At 40.6% G+C, this 24,350-nt stretch overlaps 1 protein-coding gene across 2 annotated transcripts in view; it reads left to right on the top strand.

Annotated features, from left to right (window-relative positions):
- Positions 1–2,014: 2,014 nt before the first annotated feature.
- APOOL (apolipoprotein O like) overlaps positions 2,015–24,350 on the top strand; it is a 90,319-nt gene continuing 67,983 nt past the window's right edge. For both annotated transcript variants that reach the window (XR_002824518.1, XM_023733596.1), the window contains exon 1: positions 2,015–2,057. Coding sequence is in view for 1 of the 2 variants with exons in the window: in XM_023733596.1 (XP_023589364.1) it covers positions 2,043–2,057 (15 nt within the window). In the remaining variant the exon portion in view is untranslated. The remainder of the gene's footprint in view (positions 2,058–24,350) is intronic.

Genomic DNA, 24,350 nt, shown 5'->3' with positions numbered 1-24,350 from the left:
CCAAATATCATTAGACAAGAGACCATATAGAAATCCTAGAACGTCAGAACTGGAAATGACATACCATAGTAAGTCATCTAGTTCATCTAGTTTTTTCTAAGTGTGGCCCAAGGACTACCTGCATTAGAATCACCTGAGGTACACAGCAAAAATTCCCCTAACTTAGGGCAAATGAATACTAATACCCAGGGGGTAGTACACGGGAATCTGCATTCTATAAAATTGTCCAGGTAATCCTTACACACACTAAATTTGAGCACCTTTGGTCTAGTTCAACCCTTTAGTTTATAAGAGTCCTCCCTTAGAGGAGTCCCTGGATGGCAAACGTGGTTAAGCACTCAACTACTAGCTGAAAGATTGGTGGTTTGAACCCACCCAGAGGCACTTCAGAAGACAGGCCTGGCGATCTGCTTCTGAAAGGTCCCAGCCTTGAAAACCCTATGGAGGAGTTCTACTCTGCATACATAGGGTCGTCATAAGTTGGAATCAGCTGGACAGCAACTAACAACAACCTCTTTTAGAGGCCAAGATCTTATTTTGATTCTAATACTTTCCATTACACAAAGCTGCCTTTTGCACCCAAAACAATCTGCAGCTTTGGTAAATCTATAATAATAAATTAATTAATATTTAAGAAAAAATAAATTTTAAAAAGAAAATCCATGTTCTTTATATACAATCTGACTCCTGTCTGACTCCTCTTCCACTCTCTACCTCACTCACCATGCTCCAGTAAATCTGTTCCCTCCTCAGGGTCTTTGCATTTGTTGTTCCTGCTGACTGAAACACTCAGGTGTTCACATGAGTGGACCCTCTTGTTGCCAGGTCTCAACTCAAATGCCATCTTCTTGAAGTTTTCTTTCCTCCCAATCTAAAGTAACTCCAACCTCAACCCAGTCACCCTTTATAGTATTTATCACTACCTGAAATGATCTTGTTTGTTTTTGTTTTTTTTCGGACAAAAATGTACACTTAAGGTTCACCAGATCAGGGCTTGTGTCAGTGTTGTTCATTGCTTCATGCCCAGCATTAGAACAATGCCTGGCAGTGGGGCACTAAGGGTAGCGGGGAGTGGTCTGCTCTTAGTGCAGGCAATAAGGAGATGGATTTATCTGTAGAGAATTTAGAAATAATACGTAATACAGTGAAATAAAGTTGTTCTGATTTTTATTATCACCACATAGCTGACAATCTAAGCAATGTTAGTAATAAAATACTTCTCCCCTACAAAACCTTTTTTTTGGTCTACATTCTAAATAATTTTTGTGGTTAGTGTCGAGTGTTAAAACGTACACGTAACCTTCAAATTAGCACATTTTTATAACATCATTTTACAGCCATTATATTCTTCGTGAAAGTAAATTCCCAGTTATACAGTAAGTCCTCAATATGTGAAGACTGAGCTACATGTATTCCTTCAGAGAATAAGTTCACAAGATTCGGAATTTTTGGAGCTCGCCTCCAGGGCAGTTTATGACTGCAAGTCCCTGTGGTACTGTGTATCCCTGCATAAAAAACCAAACCCACTGCCATCCAGTTGATTCCCACTCATAGTTACCCCATAAGGTTTCCCAGGCTGTAAATCTTTAAGGAAGCAGACTGTCACATTTTTCTCCCATGGACCACGACCTTTCGGTTAGTAGTCCAGCGCTTTAACCACGGCCCCACCAGGGTTATCGAGGACAAAACTCCTGCCGTCGAGTCCATGCCGGCTCACAGCGACCCTATAGGACACAGGAGAACTGTTCCAAAGAGCTTCCAAGGAGCGCCTGGCGAATTCGAACTGCCAACTTTTTGGTTAGCAGCCAGAGCTCTTAACCACTACACTACCAGGTTTTCCTTACAGGGACAAGGAGCGTCAATCAGAAGGATGAAACTGTTTCTCCGAACCGCAGCCAACCTATCGTAACAGCTTCCTGAAATGGCTCCAGGAGGGCGGAGAAAGGGCTGGACTGGGCGGGGCTGTCGTGAAGGGATGCAAGTAGAACTGCTTTGTCCCTCTCCGCTCTCCGTATGAAAACTTTAGCGGAGAGGTCACAGGAATGGCGGCCGTTAGGGTAAGTGAAAAAACACCTTGCTTAGTTTCTTTGGGTGCAGATAGCATTCTAGTAAGTGTAAAAGGGATCGTCTTAACTTCAGAAAGTAGGTGGCGGTGGAGGTAGGGTCGTAGGAAGATGGTCTAGGTCAGAGAGTCATTAACGTTTGAAGCTTCAAACTCTTGGCCTCAAAAACACCTGCCTTTCCATTTTACATTTTCCTCAGCCTGGGACACTGCTCTCCTCAATTTCCTGCGGTTGACTGCCTTACAGTCAGCCAGTAAAAACTGGGAAACTGCGGAGCAACGAGCACCAGCAGAGATTTGGGTCTTGGACTGGAACAAATACAAAAGAATTCTGGGCGTTTGCCTCGGTGCACAGGGCGGGGCCTCTTAACCTTATCGAAGGACTTTGTTCAAACATTTTTGGGGGCGAAATAGACCGGGACAGAGAGGTCCCAGCGTCTCTCTGCGGTACGCGGGGTTTATACGTATTGTTATTACTCTCTGGGTTCAAGAAATTTATTTTGCTTTCTATTACAGGAAAAGGGTGCCTTTACTTAGGAGGGAGCCCTGGTGGCACAGTGGTTAAGCGCTCGGCTGCTAACCATAAAGGTCGGCAGTTCAAATCCACTAGTCGCTCTTTGGAAACCCTACGGGGCAGTTCTACTCTGTTCTATACGGTATGAGTATGAGTCGGAACCGACTCCACGGCAACGGGTTTTTACTTGGGAATTTGTGTACGGGAAGTGACTCAGATGGCTGTTTCACTTCCGTAAGTAAGTGTCAATAACAGCAGTGGACAAATATTTACGTAGAGGGTTTTAACTGAAAAATGATCTGCCAGGCTTGCTGGAGATACCAATATGAATTCAGCTCAGCCGAAGTTTACTTAAAGTTTGCTCAGCATTCATCTTGATTTGCTATTCTCAGTTTCGTTTCTGAAATTTAAGCTCTCATAATTTATCTGAACTATTGCAGCAACTCACTAACTGGACTCATTGCCTGACTCTTCAGGAATCCATTCTCCTGTGCTGCCAGGGTAGTTTTACTAAAATGCAAATCTGATTATGTCCGTCCCCTTTATTGGCACTCTATCATCTGCCTCTGGGGACAGGTCAGACTCCTATACCTAGAACACTCTACCCTGCTTTAGTTCTCTAGCTTCATGCCCTGCCACTTAGGATCCCTCCTCCCATCAATACTGAACTACTTGTTTCACCCTTCCACACCTTTTTACCTGCTCTTTGGCCTTTAAATGCCCTTCCCCATCCTTATCTAGTTAGTTCCTGTTCATGGTTTATTCATTCATGTAACAGATATTTATGTAGTGCCTCCCCATATGCTAAGTACAGAATGCCTTTTTCAAGAGTGTGTCGCCAACCTCCCCAGTCTAATTTAAATAACTCCTCTTTGTACTCTCAGAGCACCCTAGGCATACTCTTACCATAACATTTATCACATTGTGAATAATAAACTATTTACTTGTCTCTTCTACCCTCCTAAACTATAAGCTTCTTGAGCTTGGTAGTTATAACATATTAATCTTTGTATACTTGGTACCTAAGGAGCCCTGGTGGCTCAGTGGTTAAAGCGTTGGGCTGCTAACCGAAAGGTCAGCGGTTTGAATCCACCAGCTGCTCCGCAGGAGAAGGATGTGGCAGTCTTCTCCCGTAAAGATAACGTTCAGCCTTGGAAACCCTATGGGGCAGTTCTTCTCTGTCCAAAGAGTTGCTATTAGTCAGAATTTTTTTCTTTTTTTAATCCTTGATATACGTAGCACAGGTCTGACTATACTAGTTGATTAATAAATTCTACATGAATAAATAAGTTCCAGGCCATGAGGATAAAGGAGATTAAATTAAGCAGTGGAGATGCAACAGATAACACAAACGACTGTGATTCATAGTAAGGGAAGTGCCTTGCCTCAAGAGGTGTACAGAGTGCTCTGAGGGGGCTCTAAAGAAACAGAGCTCACACTTGATTGAAGGGCATTAAGAAAGGCTTCATGGAGCAGGTACAGAGACAGAGAAGGACAGCAGTGGTAAAAAGCAAACCAGAATAGTGTATTGTCATTGAAGCCTAGAAAAGGAGAGAGTTGAACAGGTCATTTAATTTGACTGTTAAGAAGTCACTGACAACTACCACTTATTAAGTGCTTACTACAGGCTAAGCACCGTGCTAAAATACGTTACATATGTTATTTCACTTAATTCTCAGGACAACTTTATGTGGTAGATGTTGTGATCACTATTTTACAGATTAAAAAAAACTAAGGTTTATAGAAGATAAATTGCCCAAAATCATAAAGCTGGTAAGAGCTGAAGTGAGAAAGAGGTTTGAGTGGTAGAGGTAGAACCTAGATTGTAAGGGGTTAAGGAAAGGATACGACGGGGTGGAGAACTAGCATTCAGTTAGCACCTACTTTAGTCAGATGCTTTACGTATGTTATTTCAGTTTAATCTTCTTGATGACTCTACGAAATGAGTAGTACCCCCTATTTTACACATGAAAAAACCGAGGCTTAGATTAACTTCTTGTCCCAGGTCATACAGCTGCTAAGTGGAAGAGCCAGGTTTAAACACAGTTATATTTGGCTTTGAAGCCTGTGATCTTTTCACTATTCATTGCTGCGTCTGGTAGGGCAGTGTATACTACTCTTTTGAGAAGTTTGATGGTGAAAGGAAGGAATGAAATCTTGGGATGAGGTAGGAAATTCCAGAAAAGGTGTATTTTACTTTAAAGAAAAATCAGGAGAGTTGAGCAAGTTTTGAGACAATGGGAAAGGTGCCTGGAACTAGTATAGAGGGAAAGATAATAATGGTAATCACAGCTACTGTGCTGTTGGGCACATTTAATGTGTCCTAGGCATTTTGCTAAGCACCTTATTTACATTTTCTCAATTATGCTTCATGGTGACCCTATGAGTAGGTGCTATTATTAACACCTTTTTACAGGTAAGGAAACTGAAGCTTTGAAAACTTGAGTAACTTGCCAGATCACACAGTAGTAAGTGGTAGAGCTGATATCTGAAATCACATGGTCTGGCTCCAGAGTCTATTCTCTTAACCATATTTTATAGAGAGGTGTTAAAATCAAAAGGACAGGTGGAAGGATTAGCCTTGGCAAAAAGGACACACCCTTCTGCTTTGGAAGCTGGAGCTGGTAGAGATAAAAGGTGAAGATAGAGATTTTGAGAAACAGGAAGGAAATCGAGGGATCTCACATTAGATGTCTGTGTCTTCGGTGGGTAAGGTCATTTGCTGAGAGAGGAAAACATAGAATGTGCCTTTAGGAATTAAAGAATGGAAAAGGCTTGGGAAAGCCACTGTAAAAAATTCAGTAAAGCATCAATAGGCACTGAATAAAATAATTGCTGAGAAATGAGCTGAGCTAAGATTGGCTCTATCATTGTGAATTTCTCCAGCAGTGCTCATAACAGCCTAGGAAGGGAAAAATAGTGGGGATGCTCTAGTGTTGAATATTGGTAAAGTGGGAATAATAATATTCTAGGGAATTTGGAAGTTAGGAAATATGGAGCAGACAATTTATCCTAATAGGTGTCCAAACTGGATAAGGAGACAAATGAAAAGAATGGAAGTGATAGCCTAAGGTACTAGGGAGGGATCAGGAGACTGTCAGGCATAGTAGGGGAAAAGAGCAGGTTCAAAGAGAATGGGAGAGGTGAAAGGGCATAAGGTACCAAAAGGGTTATCTGTGTTAATTTTGAAGTCCCAGAGTTTAATAACAAGGAGTAAGGTAGAAAGGAGTCCTGAAGGTTAGTAGGTAATTGTGAGACTAGTTAACACATCTTAAAATATAAGAGCCTGTTGAGCAAATGCGATGGAACATGGATCTGGAATTAGAACTGAGGAACAAGCTGTGCTTATCTCCCTTACTTCTTAAATCGGAGAAAGGCTAGAGGACCGGCCTTTGTTTAAAAGGATTGGGAAGAGTGTAGCAGTGTCAAACAAAAGCAGAGTTTCATTAATGCTAGAGGTTGGGAATGAATTTGGGATCTGAAAGAGAATTTGTTTATAATAGAACATCAAATAGTTAATACCAAATGTCGCTACAGTTTATTGAGTACTTCCTGTTTTTTAGGCACTGTGCTAAGCTGTTTGTATACATTATTACATTTAATTATCACAAAAAGTCTCTAAGGTAGGTATTTTCATTAACTTAAAGAATAAAAGTAGAGCAGTAAGGAAATCAGTGCTAGAATGGTAGGTCTTGTAGTCAGAGAAAAGTTTGTTGAGTTTATGATTTTAGCTATTAAAAAATTCTGAGTATTGGTAAATTCAGGGTGCAGCCATGAAGTGGGTAGCTACAGTGGAGTGAAAATGAAAGTTTTTGGAGATGAAGTCAAGAACTGTAAAGTGAGGTTTTTGAGTGGTCTTCCACACGAATATTAGTGTCACACATGGTTATGGCAGGACTTAGGATATAGAAGAAGACTGTTAGCCGGTATCTGAAGTCTTTGATGTGATGCAGTAACCAAGAGGTTGGTAGATGATAATTGTAAGAATGGAGAGATGAGTGGTATGAGCTGCAAATGAACAGAATTATTTTTTTTCCTTTACATAAACTTTTTTTGAAGTATAATATATGTACATAAAAATGTATAAATCATAAGCAGCTTGGTAAATTTTCACAAAATGAACATACTTGTTTAACCAGCACCCCGGGCCCCCCAAAAAGAACATAACCAGCAGCTCAGAAGCCCTATCTGTCTCCCTTCTGGTTATCCCCCACCATAGATTAATTTTGCCTAATTAAAGTTTACTTTATGTAAATGGAATCATACAGCATTACAGCGTCTGGCCTCTTTCACCCAATATTATGTTTGTGAGATTCAGCCAGATTGTTACATGTAACAGTATAGTTCGTTCATTCTCATTGCTTTGTAATATTCCAGTGTTTGAATATATCACAATTTATCTCTTCTACCGTTGATGGGTATTTGAGTTGTTTTTAGATTTTTTTAAATAATTTTTTAAATTGTGGTCAATATATAGGTAACAGAACATTTGCCATTTCTACAATCTTCACACGTATAGTTCAGTGACATTAATTACATCATCATGTTATCCAACCATCACCATTCCCAAATTTTTCCAACACCCTTAACAGAATGTTTTCAGTTTTGAGCTATTATAAATAATACTGCTATGAACATTATTTTCAATATCTTTTGGTGCACACATGTGCACATTTCTGTTGAGTATCTATCCAGGAGTGAAATTGCTAGGTCATAGGGTATGCATCTTTGGTAGATACTGCGAAATAGTTTTCCAAAGTGGTTGTACCAATTTATATCCCCATTCATGAGGGTTCCAGTTCTTCCAGAACAGAGATTTTTGCCTAAGAGTGGAAACGTAACAGCTTAGAAGCAGTATTGGGATTTAGGTAGAAGGCAGACTGTCTTAGGCTGGGTTCTCTAGAGAAACAAAACCAGGAAGGTGTATAAATACATATACGGAGAAAGATGTATATCAAGGAAATGGCTCATGCGATTGTAGAGGCTGGAATACCCCAAGTCTGTGGGTCAGGATACAGGCTTCTCCTGATTCACGTAGCCACAGGGGCTGGCGAACCCAAGGACAGCAGGTCAGACAGCAGGGCTCTTGCTCACAAGCTGTGAAGATCGATGAATCCCAAGATTGGCAGGCAAGACGGCAGGTAAGATGGTAGCTCAAGACCCAAGAATCAGAGATCAGACGAATAGGAGCCAGCTGCAGAATCCAGAGCAAGCAAAAGCCTGCTAGCCTTGCCAGAAAGTCCACTTATATTTGATGCAGATCATATCCCCAAGGAAACTCCCTTTCAACTGATTGGCTACTCACAGCATATCCCATCATGGAGGTGATCACACTATATCAAATCTCATCATGGAAGTGATCACGTCATCATACGACTGCCAAACTACATCATAACTGCCAAACCAGTGAGAATCTTGGCCTAGCCAACTTGACACACAACCTAAACAATCACAGTTTACCCCTTGTCAACTTGGCACCTGTACATATCTCCTTAAACCATACATACTCTCTGAATAAAGACAATTATAAAGTCATGCTTTCGCATAACATCATAAACACACATACGACTGAATATGCACTAGCACTGTTTACATCTTATATTTTGTAACTGAAGAAAACAAAAGTAGTTGATGTACACATACAAAGCTGAAAATACTCATAGCAATTACAGTTCTCGTTTCTACAGCTGGTCATGTGGTCATAACTGGTATTTAGAACTACCTTCATCCACCACCCATTCTGTGTTCTCTTTGCCCTCAGAAAGTACTTCAGCTGGTCGTGGTACTTTGCCTGGTGGGGTGACCCAAACCTTTATTCCTGAAGGGTCTGGGCTATTAGTAATGTAGGAATTGGGTTGCTGTAGTTTTGCACTGACATTAATTACAGGGCATAGTAATACTAAGAGACCTCCTAAGGGAACGCCTGCATTCCAGATATACTCCTTTTTACCTCCATTATGTAATATCAATCCAGTTTCCTCTTGGATTACACCAGCCAATATGGTAACTCCCTTTTTTGCCTGTTGATCCAGAGGCATAAGGAGCCCAAAGTGGCCAGAAGGCATTCTTAGTTTCCAGTTCAATGGAATCAGTGATGTGTCTCCATGTGGGAGAATTCCTCCCTTTGGAACTAAGACTTCTAGATGCACAGAGTATAAGATCACAGGGACAGGAAGCAAAAATTTTGTAAGTGGGTTACTAGGGGTAATAGTGGTGCCACTCCCATTTCCACTCCTTGATTCCTAAATCCATGAATCCTGGTTATTGGAGAAACAGCACCATATATTGAACACTGGATTAGAGCATATACAGCCTCCTGGAGAACGTTTCCCCAACCCTGCAAGGTATTGCCATCTAACTGGTGCCGTAATTGTGTCTTTAGAAGGCCATTCCATCGTTTTGTCAAGCCAGCTGCTTCAGGATGATGGGGAACATGGTAAGACTGGTGAATTCCATGAGCATGGGCCCATTGCCACACTTCATTTGCTGTGAAGTGAGTCCCTTGATCCAAGGTGATGCTGTGTCGGATACCATGACAGTGGATAAGGCATTCTATAAGTCCAAGGCGATGCTGTGTGGGATACCATGACAGTGGATAAGGCATTCTGTAAGTCCACAGATAGTAGTTTTGGCAGAAGCATTGTGTGCAGGGAAGGCAAATCCATGTCTAGAGTAAGTCTATTCCAGTAAGAGCAAAACGCAGCCCTTTCTGTGATGGAAGCAGTCCAATGTAGTCAACCGGCCACCAGGTTGCTGGCTGATCACCTAGAGGAATGGCACCATATCGGGGACTCAGTGTTGGTCTCTGCTGCTCACAGATTGGGCACTCAGCAGTGGCTGTAGCCAAGTCGGCCTTGGTGAGTGGAAGTCCATGTTGCTGAGCCCATGCATAACATCCATCCCTGCCACCATGGCCACTTTGTTCATGAGTTCATTGGGCAAGGACAGGAGTGGCCGGGGAAGGAGGATGACTGGTTTCCACAGAATGCATCATCCTACCCACTTGATTATTAAAATTCTCCTCTGCAGAGGTTACCCTTTGGTGAGCATTCACAGGAGACACAAATATCTTCACTTCTTTGGCCCATTCAGAGAGGTCTGTCCACATACCTCTTCCCCATACTTCCTTGTCTCCAATTCTCCAGTCATGTTCCTTCCAAGTCCCTGACCATCCAGCCAAACCATTGACCACAGCCCATGAATCAGTATACAGTTGCACATCTGGCCATTTCTCCTTCCAAGCAAAGTGAACAACCAAGTGCAGTGCTTGAAGTTCCGGCCATTGGGAGGATTTCCTTTCACTTCTGTCCTTCAGCGAGGTCCCAGAAAGGGGCTGTAGTGCTGCCGCTGTCCACTTTTGAGTCGTGCCTATGTATCACACAGAACCGTCTGTAAATCAGGCACAAGTTTTCTCTTAGTCAGCTTATCACAAGGAACTCCCCATGAGGCCATAGGTGCAGTCTGGGAGAGGGCAAGTAAAGTGACAGGAGTGGAGACCATGGGCACTTGGGCCACTTCTTCATGCAACTTGTGCCTGCAGGTCGTGTTCGGACCTGATCTTGTATATACCACTTCCGTTTAATGATGGAGTGCTGCTGTGCATGTCCAAGTTTATGGCTCTGGGTCAGACAACACCCAGTTCATGATGGGCATCTCAGGCCACATGGTGACTTCATGGCCCATGGTTAAGTATTTAGTCTCTACGAAGGCTCAGTAACAAGCCAAAAGCTGTTTCTCAAAACAAGTGTAGTTATCTGCAGAGGATGACAGGACTTTGCTCCAAAATCCTAAGGTTCTGTGCTGTGATTCACCAATAGGGGCCTGTCAAAGACTCCAAACAGTATCTCTGTCTGCCACTGACACTTCAAGCACCATTGGATCAGCCAGATCATATGGCGCAAGTGGCAGAGCAGCTTGCATGGCAACCTGAACCTGTTGCAGAGCCTTCTTTTGTTCTGGGCCCCACTCAAAACTAGCTGCTTTTTGAATCACTTGATAAATAGGCCAGAGTAGCACACCCACAGAGTATATTGCCTCCAAAATACAAAGAGGCCCACTAGGCATTGTGCCTTCTTTTTAGTTTTGGGAGGAACCAGATGCAATAACGTATCCTTCACTTTAGAAGGACTGTCTTGACATGCCCAACACTTCTGTACTCCTAGAAATTTCACTGAGTTGGGAGGCGCTTGAATTTTTGTTGAATTAATTTCCCACCCTCTAGCACACAAATGTTATATCAGTAAGTCCAGAGTCATTGACACTTGTTCCTTACTAGATCCAGTCAGCATAATGTCATCAATGTAATGGACCAGTTTGGCACAGGCCAAATAGGCGAGTTGAATGGGGATGTGGTGGGAATGACCATCCCTGCATCCTTCAAGTCCTTGATGGTAGCAGTAATCTCTGCAATCCCTCCAGGAATGTGGTATTGCTTTTGGTTTACTATTTTCCTAGGTGGACTCAGTTCTAATGGCTTCCACTTGGCTTTTCCTACCGTAACAGCCCTTACTCCATTTGTCAGGGATCCAGTGTGGGGGTTCTTCCAGTTGCTGAGCATATCTATTCCAATTATGCACTCTGGAACTGGGGAAATAACTACAGGATGAGGTCTAGGACCCAGTGGACCTACTGTGAGACAGATATGAGCTAAGACTCCGTTAATAACCTGATCTCCATATGCCCCCACTCTGACTTGTGGGCCACAGTGACGTTTTTGGGTCTCGTGGAATTAGTGTCAGTTCAGAGCCAGTATCCAGTAATCCCCGAAAAGTCTGATTATTTCCTTTTCCCCAATGAACAGTCACTCTGGTAGATCCTCTGGTAGATTCTTTTGTGGAAGGCTGGGAGAAAGATTAGCAGTATAAATTTTTGGCAGTGTGGTGTTAAACATGCTTTCTTTATAAGGATCAGCACAAAGCTGGTTCCTATGAGGTGGGGGTTGAAGATGTCCCAAATGTCTAACTTTTCCAAGCTGCTGTACCACTCCATCATCTCTAACATCAACTGCTCCCTCTCCCCTCAGTACTCTTCCTTCCGTCTTTGGGATCCCTAATTTGCTGCAACGTCTCACAGAACTCAAAAACTGTATAAAGGAAATGGCTCACGTGGTTGTGGAGGCTGGCAAGTCCCAAATTTGTGGGTCAGGCGTAGGCTTCTCTCAACCCACGTGGCTGCAGCAGCTGACAAACCCAAGTCAGCAGTTCAGACCACAGGCTGCTGGCTCACAAGGCTGCAGAAGCTGATGAATCAGGTCGCATGATAGGGCACCGGCTCAAGGGGCTGTGGAGGCTGGCGAATCCCAGAATTGGCAGGTCAGACAGCAGACCTCTGGGGAGGTCAGCTGATCATGAATCAGACAGGGGATCCAGATGCAGAGAGAAAGAGCCTTGCCAGGACACGCACATATCTTAGATGCAGGCCACACTCCAGGAAAGGGCATAACTTTGGTAAGGATGGGGCCTGAGTAACACCCTCCTTCAATGCTGTGACCCAAGACACACCTTACACCAGTCCTGCCTCATCAACATGTATAAGTCAGGATCCACAACACATAAGATAGAGGACAACCACATAATACTGGGAATCATGGCCTAGCCAAGTTGACATATAACCCCAACCATCACAGGTTCCATATACCTTATTTGCATGGTCTCAGTCATTGTGTGTGAGTCACAAAGACCATGGCTAGAAGGGCCATATTAAGTAATTCATTACACTGCAAGTATGGTCCTTCCTCAAGGGGACCTGGCCTAACTTTCATTCAAGGGGTTGTGGGTCTTTAAACTCACTCAGGGCTGGGAACTGATTGAGGGGCCGTGACTCTGTTCTGGTGATTCGAGTTAGACTGCTGTTCACTTGACCTAGAATTATTTTGCTTTTACAGATCAAGTAAATATTTAGTAGTTTTCCTATCTATTTCACTCCCACCATGACTAAGTAGCCAACACCATAAGTCCATAGGAGTCAGATTATTCTGATTACTGCTTTGACTCCAGTCTCCATTGCGGTAACCTTGCCCACCTTGTCTTTGTCAATTGAGTGCTGCCACTTGGCCCCTGCCACCTCGGGGTTAAATCAGCCTCATTGTAGTTAAACCAAAAAACCAAACCTATTGCCGTTGAGTTGATTCTGACTCATTCAGTTAGGGCAGTTCCCACCATCAAATCTGACTTAACATAAAATAGCAATCACAGCAGTTTCAAGGATGCTGGGACTCCCTTCACAAATTTGTTCCTCACCATTGTGGTGAAAGGTGTGTCCTCTGGGCACTCCATGTTTGGGTCTGTGGGTCTAACCTGATAAATCCACTCTAACATGCCAATTTCCCTAAGCCTTTCAATGCCTTCTACAGTATACCAAGGCAGGTCTGGTACTTCAACTTGATTTAGTGTAGACCACCGCGTAATTAATGCTTCAGTGAATCAACCAAATAAACTATTAGATCCTTTCCTAACCTTTCGAGCTGAAACATTGAATGAAGACTGGGCTTAGTAGGCCCATATCAATAAACTCAGACTGATCCATCTTTATGTTCCTTGCACCATTATCACACACCCTTAGTAGCAATTCCCACACTTATTCCCCAAGTTTCTGTTTGTACATGTTAGAAAAGTTAAGCAGTTCTTTTGCAGTATAGCATACCTCCTTCTGGATCATACTTTGTACTTCACCTTTTGGGGCTCGCTGGGACTTAAGTAGTTATAAGTCTAGAAGCCAAAATTGGTGGTGGTGGTATGTTTTGAGAACATTCAGCATTGTCTTGTAAGGTATCTTCCTCAGGTGATGCCCCAGGCAATGACTCAGACAAAGGCTCTTAGACACAGCTGGGTTAATCTCATTAGATGGGGGTGGAGGGGCTGGTTCTGATGGCAGGAGTGATTCAACGGAATTTAGGGGCTTAGTGTTTCCAGCTTCCTGATTATCTGTCCATATGTCCCCATCACAAGTTTCAAGATCCCATGTCTTACCAATCAGTGCTCTCACTTTAACTTCATACCCACTCGAGGTTGGAAATTGAGTTGGCGTTGTAATTCAGCCACTCTTATGATAAGACTCTGGGTTTGGTTTTTGGCAGTATCAGCTCTGTTACTACAAGAAATAAGACTTTCAAGGCACAAGTGGAAACTTTGAGGTTGTTTGTGCAGCGCATGATCTTTGACTCTGAAACCCTGAGCTCATCTCTTTCTTTCACTACTTTGTCTAGTGAAAGTAGGACCAAACAGCTTCCTTGTACTTTTCATTATGACAAAATCGTAGAAAAGTATCAAACGTGCAGTGACCCGGAGCCTCGCCTCTCACCAATACCTGATCTACTGGTGGTGATATTTTGTGTATTTGTATTGCCACTTCATTGCATGGATTAGCAGTGCCCTCTTTCGTACTGGAAGCAGAGTCATGAACATCTTTAAGACTAACCAGATTTGAGATCCAGTTTAGAAAACTCATCCTTACAATTTTGTTTCTCTAGAACCACTCTTGGCACCAAACGTCTTAGGCTGGGTTCTGTAGAGAAACGAAACCAGTAAAGCATATAAATATATATACAGAGAGATTTATATCAAGGAATAGCTCACATGATTGTAGAGGCTGGAACGTCCCAAGTCCGTGGGTCAGGATAGAAGCTTCTCATGATTCACATAGCCACATAGGCTGGCAAACCCAAGACTGGCATGTCAGACAGCAGGGCTGTTGCTCACAGGCTGCAGTGATCGACGATTCCCAAAATCTGTCGGCAAGATGGCAGGTAAGATGCTAGCTCAAGTCCCAAGAACTGGAGGTCAGATGAACATGAGCCAGCTCCAGGATCCAGAGCAAGCAAAAGCCCACGAGCCTTGCCAGAATGTCCACTTGTATTCGATCTAGGCCATACCCCCAAGAAAATTCCCTTTGGACTAATTGGCTACTCACAGCAGATCCCATCATGGAGATAATCACATTATATCAAATCTCACCATGGAAGTGATCACATCATCATACGACTGCCAGACTACATCATAACTGCCAAGCTGCTGAGAATCACGGCCCAGCCAAGTTGACACACAACCTTAACGATCACTCAGACCCTACCTCCTATCCCTGAGACACTTGAGTTGCCTCCACTCAAGAAGATTACAGGTGAGAAAGAGTGACCTCAGGGGTCAGTCACATTTCATTTCAGGCAAGGAGAGGGAAGGGTAGGCAGAAGGAATGAGTTTTTGTGGTTTTTAGGAGTAGCGTGAAGTTTCATCAGGGGAGTGAAAATACAGAACACTGTAGAGATGAGAATACAGGAGATAATACAGGACTCTCTGGGGTTATGTTGCTTGGACCAAGAATGATGGGTATGTGAAGGAACATGGTCATCATAGTTCTTAAGCTTTCAAAATCCTTGGTAATACCAGGCACATGTTCCTTTCTGTCAGCTTTAGTCCTTGTCTCTATCCTCTTTTTTCCATGTGACTGATACCGGAAAGTAGTTGGAACCTAACATAGTGAATGAAGTTCATACATGGAAAGTCTCGTGATATCTCGAGCAAAATGAGTTTTCTATTTCTATTCAGCATTGTTGAATGTTCTCACTTTCAATATAACTTTGAGTTATGCTTTGAAATTCCTTGCCTATTTAACAGTGTTTTATATGGCTTCCAGGATATTGCTTTATGCCAGAAAGTGAAAGTGATCTGTGCATTGCCTCTTCCCACACTCATACGACTGAAGTATTCCCTATGATGCTATTCTTAGGTTAGGTGTTCTGTGAACTTCATTGAATATAGAAATAAATGATGCTTATCATGGATCCTAAAGTTCCCTGAAACTGTTGCGTATTGGGGATTATGTTTAAGTCAATGTTTCTTAACCCTGGCTGCACTTCTATTAGAATCATTTGAGGAGCTTTAAAAAAAGTGCTGATACCTGAACCCCATCCCAAATGGGGTATTTTTATGTATTAAAAGCTTCCAGCTGATTCTGATGTGTTGCCAGGGTTGAGAACCACTGATTTAGGAGTGAGTGTGTGTTTATTATGGAGCCCTGGTGGTGCTCAGCTGCTAACTCGACAGGTCAGTGGTTCAAACCCACCAGCTGCTCCGTGGTAGAAAGATGTGGCAGTCTGCTTCCATAAAAATTTATAGTCTTAAAAACCCTATGGGGTAATTTTACTCTAGCCTATACGGTCGCTATGAGTTGGAGTCGACTCCACAGCGGTGGGTTTGGTTTTTGGCTTTGGCGTGTTAATTAGACTCTTTCAAGTTATGCAGGAGCCCATGTTCAAGTTAAGTAATGGTTTAGTGGAAAATACAGAGGTTAGGAAGAAAGCACAGGAAACTCACTCAGTAGCTAAACAGACCTGAAGAATAATCATTCAATTTACTGTAGCAACTCTGGTATTCTACCATTCTCATGACTGAACTGCTCTGTCTGCCAGCTTTTCTGTATGTATGCTTCACATCCAGACTCTCCTAGGGAGAGGATCTGATTGGGTTGACTAAACAAAAAAAAAAAAAAAAATCCCACATACTCAATTTTGACTCATAGCGACCCTATGGGACAGAGTAGAACTGCCCCATAGAGTTTCCAAGGAGCAGCTGGTGGATTTGAACTGCTGACTTTTTGATTAGCAGCCATAGTTCGCTGTAGCTCTCAACCACTGCACCACCAGGGCTCAGATTGGGTTGGCTAGTCACTAACAAACCCACATTGCGATTGAAATTGCCTATCAAAACACTTTATAGGACAGCCTCTAGTTGGCTGTTTTTGGCTCAGGTACTAATCCCCTGGTCCAGTCAGTTTTTTCCATGATGTCAGTCCCATAATTGAAAGCATTGTAGCCTATGTTAGGAATCACAGAAGGGGACAGTGTAATTATCAGATGCTCTGAGGCTTCTTAGAAGGGGCAAGGCAACAGATAGATACTTCTAGGGTTCATGATCTGTCTGGTATACTTTTGAATACTTGTCAAAAGTAAGTAATAAAGTTGTTGAAAATATGGTAGAATTTTTTCTACAGTTGCTATAAAAAGCTAGCTTGTTAAGGTTTTGTCGTTTAAATTGGAAAATTGGCTCCTCAAGGATAAAAAACACTTCAAGATAACCAGTGTAAGTAGCAATCTGTGGTGGATAATAAAAGTTGCTTAATATAACTTGAACATGTGGGGAGAAAAAGTCTAACCCAGTCCTGTAATTTCACCTGAATTAGACCATCTTTTATATGCAGTTGACGAATATTAGTGCTCAAAGCCAAAGCATGAGTTACATACTTAATACAGTTTTGGCCTGGTTGGTTTTGGATCTTTTCTCAGTCATTCTGTAACTCAGCAGAGGCTTTTCCTATCACTAGGCTAACTGCCTCTGCCATAACCCCACCTCAGCCTGGCTTTCTAGTTCACCCCATTTCTTCACATTTCTAAATACCAATTTGATATTTTTAAGTGCATCAAATTCAACAGGTCCAAAAACAGTTTATCTTTACCAAATTTATTTTTCCTCCTGTATTCCTAATTTCAGTTAAGAACATTAGTATCTTACCTCAGGATCATCTTGAAGTATCCTCCACATCCAAAGTGTTAACAAGTACTGTGGATTCTACTTCAGTCATTCACACATTCATTCAAAAAATGTTTTAATGCCTATTACGTGCAGGAGATGGTGATAGACATTGAAGACACAAAGATCAATAAGATATGAACAGGCAGTATATAGATGAAACTAACAAGCACATGAAGAAATGCTCTAATTAACTCTCAGATAAATGTGAATTAATACAATGAGATAACACTTTACACTCTAGAAAAAAAAGGAGTATTCTATATAAGTCCAAATGTTGGTAGGGATATGGAAATATAAGAACCTCCATGTGCTACTGGTAGGAATGTTGGCTAGTGGTATAGCCTGTATGGAGAGCAGTCTGGTGTTATTTAGTCAAATACATACACATACCCTATGGTCCAGCAGTTCTGTTGCTGAGTGTCTATTGCAAAGATGTACAAGTTTATAAGGGCACTTGTATAAGGATATTCCTTGCAATATTATTTATAATGGTAGAGAGTTGTAGAAAATCTAGGTGTCCATCACTGACAATAGATAGGTGAAATGTAGTGGATATACATCAGTGGAGTACTGTGTAGCAGTAAGGAGCAACGGGTTAGATAAGGACACAGGTGGATTTAAAAGCATAATGCTTTATGAAAAAGTGAAAAAAAAGATAGATGTAACATAATGCCAAAAAAGTAAACAAAATGAGAAATGTAACAAATTAAAAAGACATGTACACATTACAGCAATATATGTTTTGTAAGGACTCAGACAAGCAAAAAGATATTCATTAAACATGTTCAAATGATTACCTATGGTGGGAGAATGAGACTGATATTTGGAGATTAAAGGATATAAATGAGTGAATCAATCAATCAATTTTAAAAGAGAAGGGACAAAAGAACAAGACTAAATTATTGTCCTCAAGGACAATCCACTCTAGTGGATGAAACTGACAAGTAAATAAACAGTTATACTAAAAGTGAGAGGTATCTAAAAGTTATGGGAGCAAGGAGGGAGTCATTTTTAACTGCCTACTAAAAGTAAGGTTGTTCATTATATTTGTTTATTCATTTTTAATTCATTTAATTCTTCAACAAATATTTGTTAAGCACCTACCATGGGTTAGAAATTGCTGGTTGCCAAGTTGTGGTAGATTGTGTGTTTGCTCCCAAGTATTTGTTCCCTCTTCCTGTAAGAAGATTATATACCCGTGCCCAAATTTCTTGCTTCTTCCCCCTGCTGAGAGAATGACATACCTCAAGTAGAGGTGCTCCTTGAATCCCTGGGTCCTAGAATAAGAAAACATGTGGAACAGGAGCAGAGCCTTCACCAACTCATAGTCAACATGTAATGTGAGCTAGAAATAAACTTTGTTGTTGTAAGCCATTGAGACTTTGGAGGTCATTTGTAACTGCAGCAAAGCTAATACAGAAATATACTAAAATGAATGAAGAATAGGCCCTTGACTGGACTGCCGCCTATTTAAGAGAGACAGACGTATAAACATAATTATAGTACCCTGTGACTATAAAATTATAATATACCAAAATGCATAATGGTATGCAAGAGGAGCTGTGGGAGCCTGGGGAAGTCTGGGAACTCCTTAGGACATTTGAGCTGGGTTTTGAAGTATGAGTGGGCATGTGGTAAGCCTAGTACCTCATAAATCCACCTATATAGTCTACCATAGGTAGGGGGCAGTGATTTCTATTCTGTGTTTTTAGGGGACTAAATTGAACCTCACAAAAAAACAAAGATGGTAGATTTCAAAAAATTGGCATACAAACATAAAACTGCCATGGGCAAGAAATTGCTAGGTAAATAATTTTATAATTTGTGTTTTGGCACTGATCAAAATATGATTAAAGCAAAATATCTGCTCTTCCTTAGTCTAATTGAAACACAAATCTTGTGTTTTTCATGAGAGAGCCAGTAGATGTTAAATCAGAACATAACTTTGTAAGCAGAGAAGATACAGGTCTTTACTCATCTGGACTAATGGAGGGAAAGAAACAGCATAGATAATGGAAAAATAGTATTTGTATTTAACTTTGGAATGTGTTTTTTATATTTCTTTTCCAGCCAGTAGCAAAAAACTGAAATTTTGGACCCCCATGTAAAAATTCATAATATATTTCTCACCCTTATTTATTTAAAGCAAACATCTACCTCCCACCCTTGCAATGTAGGAATTGCATTGGGTAGAGCTGTAAAACTGACAGGGGCTGCCTCCCTTGCTCTTCTTGTTCTGTTTGTTTTGGATCTTGCTTGTTCTCCATGATCTTCTCTACTTTTCTTATGTAGTTCAGAATAATTTATCCTTAATACATTGAATAATTATTTGTCACACTTTACCTAGGGTAAGGAAGATGATGTAGTGCTTTGGTTTAAAGGACGACACCTAGACCTAGGTTAACTGCTGAAAACCAGGCTACATGAGGAAGCTGTATTCTCCTTTTATTAAAAAAAAGGTAGTTATATAAAATAACTTCATGACTGATACTTTTAATTATATCAATAAAAATATAAAACGAATTTCTACTGAATCATCAGTTGTGTTGACTATGAATATAAGATTTATTAAACAAATGAAAACTTATGGACAGTCCATTTAAAACGTCTTAAATTGTTTCATGGCAAATTATTATTGGAGAGGATTGTTTAGCTGTTGGTCCATCAGTGTTACGTGGTTTAAAAAATAAATGGGATGCTTTATTCAAGATTTACCTCATAATAACCTCTTCTGGGAAGACTTTTCTGATTATTTCTACCTGCCTCCTCCAAGTGTATACTTTCATACCTCCATCATATCCTTTTCTTAAACTTTTATTTTGAAATAGTTATAGATTAACAAGATGTTGCAAAGATAGTACAGAGAGGTCCCGTGTACCCTTCACACAGTTTCCTGCATTGGTTACATTTTACATAGGAAATTTACATTAGTTCAGTTTGTATGTATTGTTGTATGCCACTTTATCACATATATAGATTCCTGTAACTACTGCCACAATCATGATACAGATTCCACTACTAAGATCATTACCACTAAGATCTCCCTAGTGTTACCTGTGATAAGTTTGAGGATCTTGGGGTTGTTAAAGGGAGATACAGGGCAACAAGAGGCGGTAACACACACCAAGCTTTATTGGGTGGTGCTTAGAGGGTTGCATGAGAGAGGAAGTCTCTCCCAGCAAAAGACCTTCCAGAGACAGAATTGCAAGGCCACCACCCAGAAGGGGAACAGGGCAAGGACCTTATGGGGGAGGAATTTTTATTTATCTAGGAATATCTTTATTTCACATTTATTTCACCTGTATTTTTAAAAGATATAGTTCCTGGATATAAGATTTATTGACAGTCTTGGTTGACAGTTTTTTTTTTCCCCTTTCAGTACTTTGAGTATGTCATCCCACTGCCTTCACACCTCCATGGTTTCTGATGAGAAGTAAGCTAGTAATTTTATTAGGGTTCCTTGTATGTGATGAGTCATTTTTCTCTTGCTGTTTTCAAGATTCTTTGTCTTTGTTAACAATTTCAGTATGATGTGTCTGGGTGTAAATATCTTTGCATTTATCATACTTGGAGATCATTGAGCTTCTTTGATGTGTAGATTAATGTTTTTTATCTTAATTGGGAAATTCTTAAATATTTTTCTCCTTTCCTCTCTGGTACTCTCATTCGGCGTATGTTTGAGCAGTTAATTCTGTACTACATTTCTCTGAGGATCTGTTCATTTTTCATTTGTTTTTCTCTGTGTTCTTAGATTGCATAATCCCTGTTGGTCTATCTTAAACTTCACTTATTCTTTTGCCGTTTCAAAGCTACTGTTTAGCCCCTCTAGTGATTTGGTTCTTTTTAATAATTTCTCTTTACTATGTTCTCTATTTTATGAGGTAATCATAGCTTCCTTTAAGTCTTAAAAAATTATTTCCTGTAGTTCTGTGAACATATTTATAAAAGCTGCTGTGACATCTTTATCTATTATGTCCATCATCTGTGCCCCCTCAAAGACAGTTTCTATTGCCTGCTTTCTTCCTTTGTATGGGTCACACTTTTAGTTTCTTTGCATGTTTCATAATTTTTTATGTGAAAACTGGACTCCCGGGTAATATATTGTAAAAACTTGGTTTCTGGTCGTGCCCTCAACTGGGGGCTGTTATTGTTGTTATTGCTTATTTGTTCACTTATTTGTTCAGTGATTTTCCTGAAGTAATTGTGTGGTATCTCTACCCTCCGTAAGGTGTGGTCTCTGATGTCCCTGCTGAGATACTTTTGTTGTTTTTATTTTTATTTTTTTCTTCAGTGTTTCAGCAGAAATTTATTATTTTTTATAAAAATATCCCTGTAGTTGGTTATAACAACAAAAATATTTTTTGTAAGCCCATCTTACATGTATCAATATACCTACAAGGCTAAAACTCTATGCTAATTTACTTTTTTTATTGTACTTTAGATGAAGGTTTACAGAGCAGATTAGTTTCTTATTAAACAATTAATACACATACTGTTTTGTGATGTTGGTTGCCAACCCCACAACATGTCAACACTCTCCCCTTCTCAGCCTTGGGTTCCCCTTTACCAGCTTTCCTGTCCCCTCCTGCCTTCTTCCCCCCTGCCCCTTACTTGGTATGCCCATTTAGTCTTGTTTTGTTTAATGGGCCTGTCTAAACTGTAGCTGAAGGGTAAACCTCAGGAGTGACTTCAGCACTGAGTTAAAAGGGTATCCAGGGGACATACTCTCGAGGTTTCTCCAGTCTCTGTCAGACCAGTAAGTCTGGTCTTTTTTATAAGTTAGAATTTTGTACTACATTTTTCTTTAGCTCTGTCTGGGACCCTCTATTGTGATCCCTGTCAGAGCAGTTGGTAGTGGTAGCTGGGCACCATCTAGTTCTGCTGGACTTAGTCTGGTGGAGGCTGTGGTAGTTGTGGTCCATTAGTCCTTTGGACTTATCTTTCCCTTATATCTCTGTTTTCCTTCATTTTCCCTTGCTCCAGACAGGGTGGGACCAGAGGAGTATCTTAGATGGCCGCTCACAAGCTTTTAAGACCCTAGACGCTACTCACCAAAGTAGGATATAGAATATTTTCTTTATGAACTGTGTTATGCCAGTTGAGCTAGATGTCCCGAGACCATGGTCCCCAGCCCTCAGCCCAGTAATTCAGTCCCTCAGGGAGTTTGTACGTGTCTATAAAGCTTCCATGACCTTGCCTTGGTCAAGTTCTGCTGACTTCCCCAGAATTGTGTACTGTCTTACCCTTCACTAAAGTTACCACTTATCTATTGTCTAGTTAGTGTTTTTCACTCTCTACACCTCCGTTCCCTAGTAACCATCAAAGATTCTTTCTGTGTGTAAATCTTTTCATGAGTTTTTGTAATAGTGATCTCATACAGTATCCTTTTGTGATTGACTTATTTTACTTAGCATAATGCCCTCTAGATTCATCCATGTTGTGAGATGTTTCACAGATTCATCATCGTTCTTTATAGTTACATAGTATTCCATTGTCTGTACATACCATAATTTGTTTATCCATTCATCTGTTGATGAATACTCAGATTGTTTCCATCTCTTTGCTGTTGTGAATTATACTGCAGTGAACATGGGTGTGCCTATGTCTATTTGTGTGATGGCTCTTATTTCTTTAGAATATATACTTAGGAGTGGGATTGCTGGATTGTATGGTATTTCTATTTCTAGCTTTTTTAAGGAAGCACTATATCGTTTTCCAAAATGGTTGTACCATTTTGCATTCCACCAGCAGTGCGTAAGAGTTCCAGGCTCCCTGTAGCCTCTCCAACATTTGATATTTTCTGTTTTTTTGAATCATGTCAGTAATGTTGGTATCTCATTGTAGTTTTGATTTGCATTTCTCCGACATGTAGTGATCTCGAGCATTTCCTCATGTATCTTTTGACTGCTTGAATGTCTTCTTGGGTGAAGTGCCTGTTCATATCCTTTGTCCATTTTTTAATTGCATTATTTATCTTTTTGTTGTAGAGGTATTGAATTTTCCTGAGCATTTTAGAGATTAGACATTTGTCGGATTTGTCATAGCCAAAAATTTCTTCCCGGTCTCTAGGTTCACTTGTTACTACTCCATTGATGAAGTCTTTTGATGAGCATAAATGTTTAACTTTTAGAAGATTCCAGTTATATTGCTTATTCTCTGCTATTTGTGTATTCTTAGTTATGGTTCATATGCTATTTATGCCGTGTATTAGGGCCTCTAGTGTTGACCCTATTTTTTCTTCTATGATCTTTATAGTTTTTAGTTTTATATTTAGGTCTTTGATGCATTTTGAATTCTCTTTTCTGTATGATGTGAGGTATGGGTCCTGTTTCATTTTATTTGCAGATGGACACCCAGTTTTGCCGGCACCATTTGTTAAAAAGACTGTCTTTTTCTCAATTTAATGGACTTTGGGCCTTTGTCGAAAATCGGGTGATTGTAAGCGGATGGATTTACATCTGGGTTCTCCATTCTGTTCCATTAGTGTATATGTCTGTCTTTTTACCAGTACTTGGCTGTTTTGACTACTGTAGCTGTATAGTAGGTTCTGAGGTCAGGTAGTGCAAGTCCTCCAACTTTATTCTTCTTCTTCAATAGCGCTTTACTTATCTAGGGTTTCTTCCCTTTCCATATAAAGTTAATGATTAGTTTTTCCATCTCTTTAAAGAATGTTGTTGGTATTTGGATCAGGACCGCATTGTATTTGCAAATTACTTTGGGTAGAATTGTCATTTTCACAATGTTGAATCTACCTATCCATGAGCATGGTATGTTTTTCCATTCATCTAGATCTCTTTTGATTTCTTGCAGTAGTGTTTTGTAGTATTCTTTGTATAGGTCTTTTACATCCCTGGATAGATTTATTTCTAAGTATTTTATTTTTTTTAGGGTAGCTCTTAAATGGTATTGTTTTTCTGATTTCCTTTTCCTTGTTCTCTTTATTGGTGTATCGGAATCCAGCTGATTTTCATATATTTATCTTGTATCCTGCTACTCTGCTGAATCTTTCTATTAGTTCTGTTAGTTTTCTCGTGGACTGTTTTGGGTTTTCTACGTATAGATCATATAATCCGCAAACAGGGACAGTTTAACTTGTCCATACCAATTTGGACGCCCTTTATTTCTTTCTCGTGCCTTATTGCTCTAGCTAAGACTTCCAGCACAATGTTTAAATAGGAGTGATGACAAAGGGCATCCTTGTCTTTTTCCTGTTCTCAAGGGGAATGTTTTCAGCCTCTCTCCATTAAGAATG

The sequence above is a fragment of the Trichechus manatus genome, unplaced genomic scaffold (genome assembly GCF_000243295.1).
Source record: "Trichechus manatus latirostris isolate Lorelei unplaced genomic scaffold, TriManLat1.0 scaffold00060, whole genome shotgun sequence".
Classification (NCBI taxonomy): Eukaryota; Metazoa; Chordata; class Mammalia; order Sirenia; family Trichechidae; genus Trichechus; species Trichechus manatus.
Note: the sequence above shows the minus strand (reverse complement) of the source record. Positions and strands in the feature narration are given on the sequence as shown.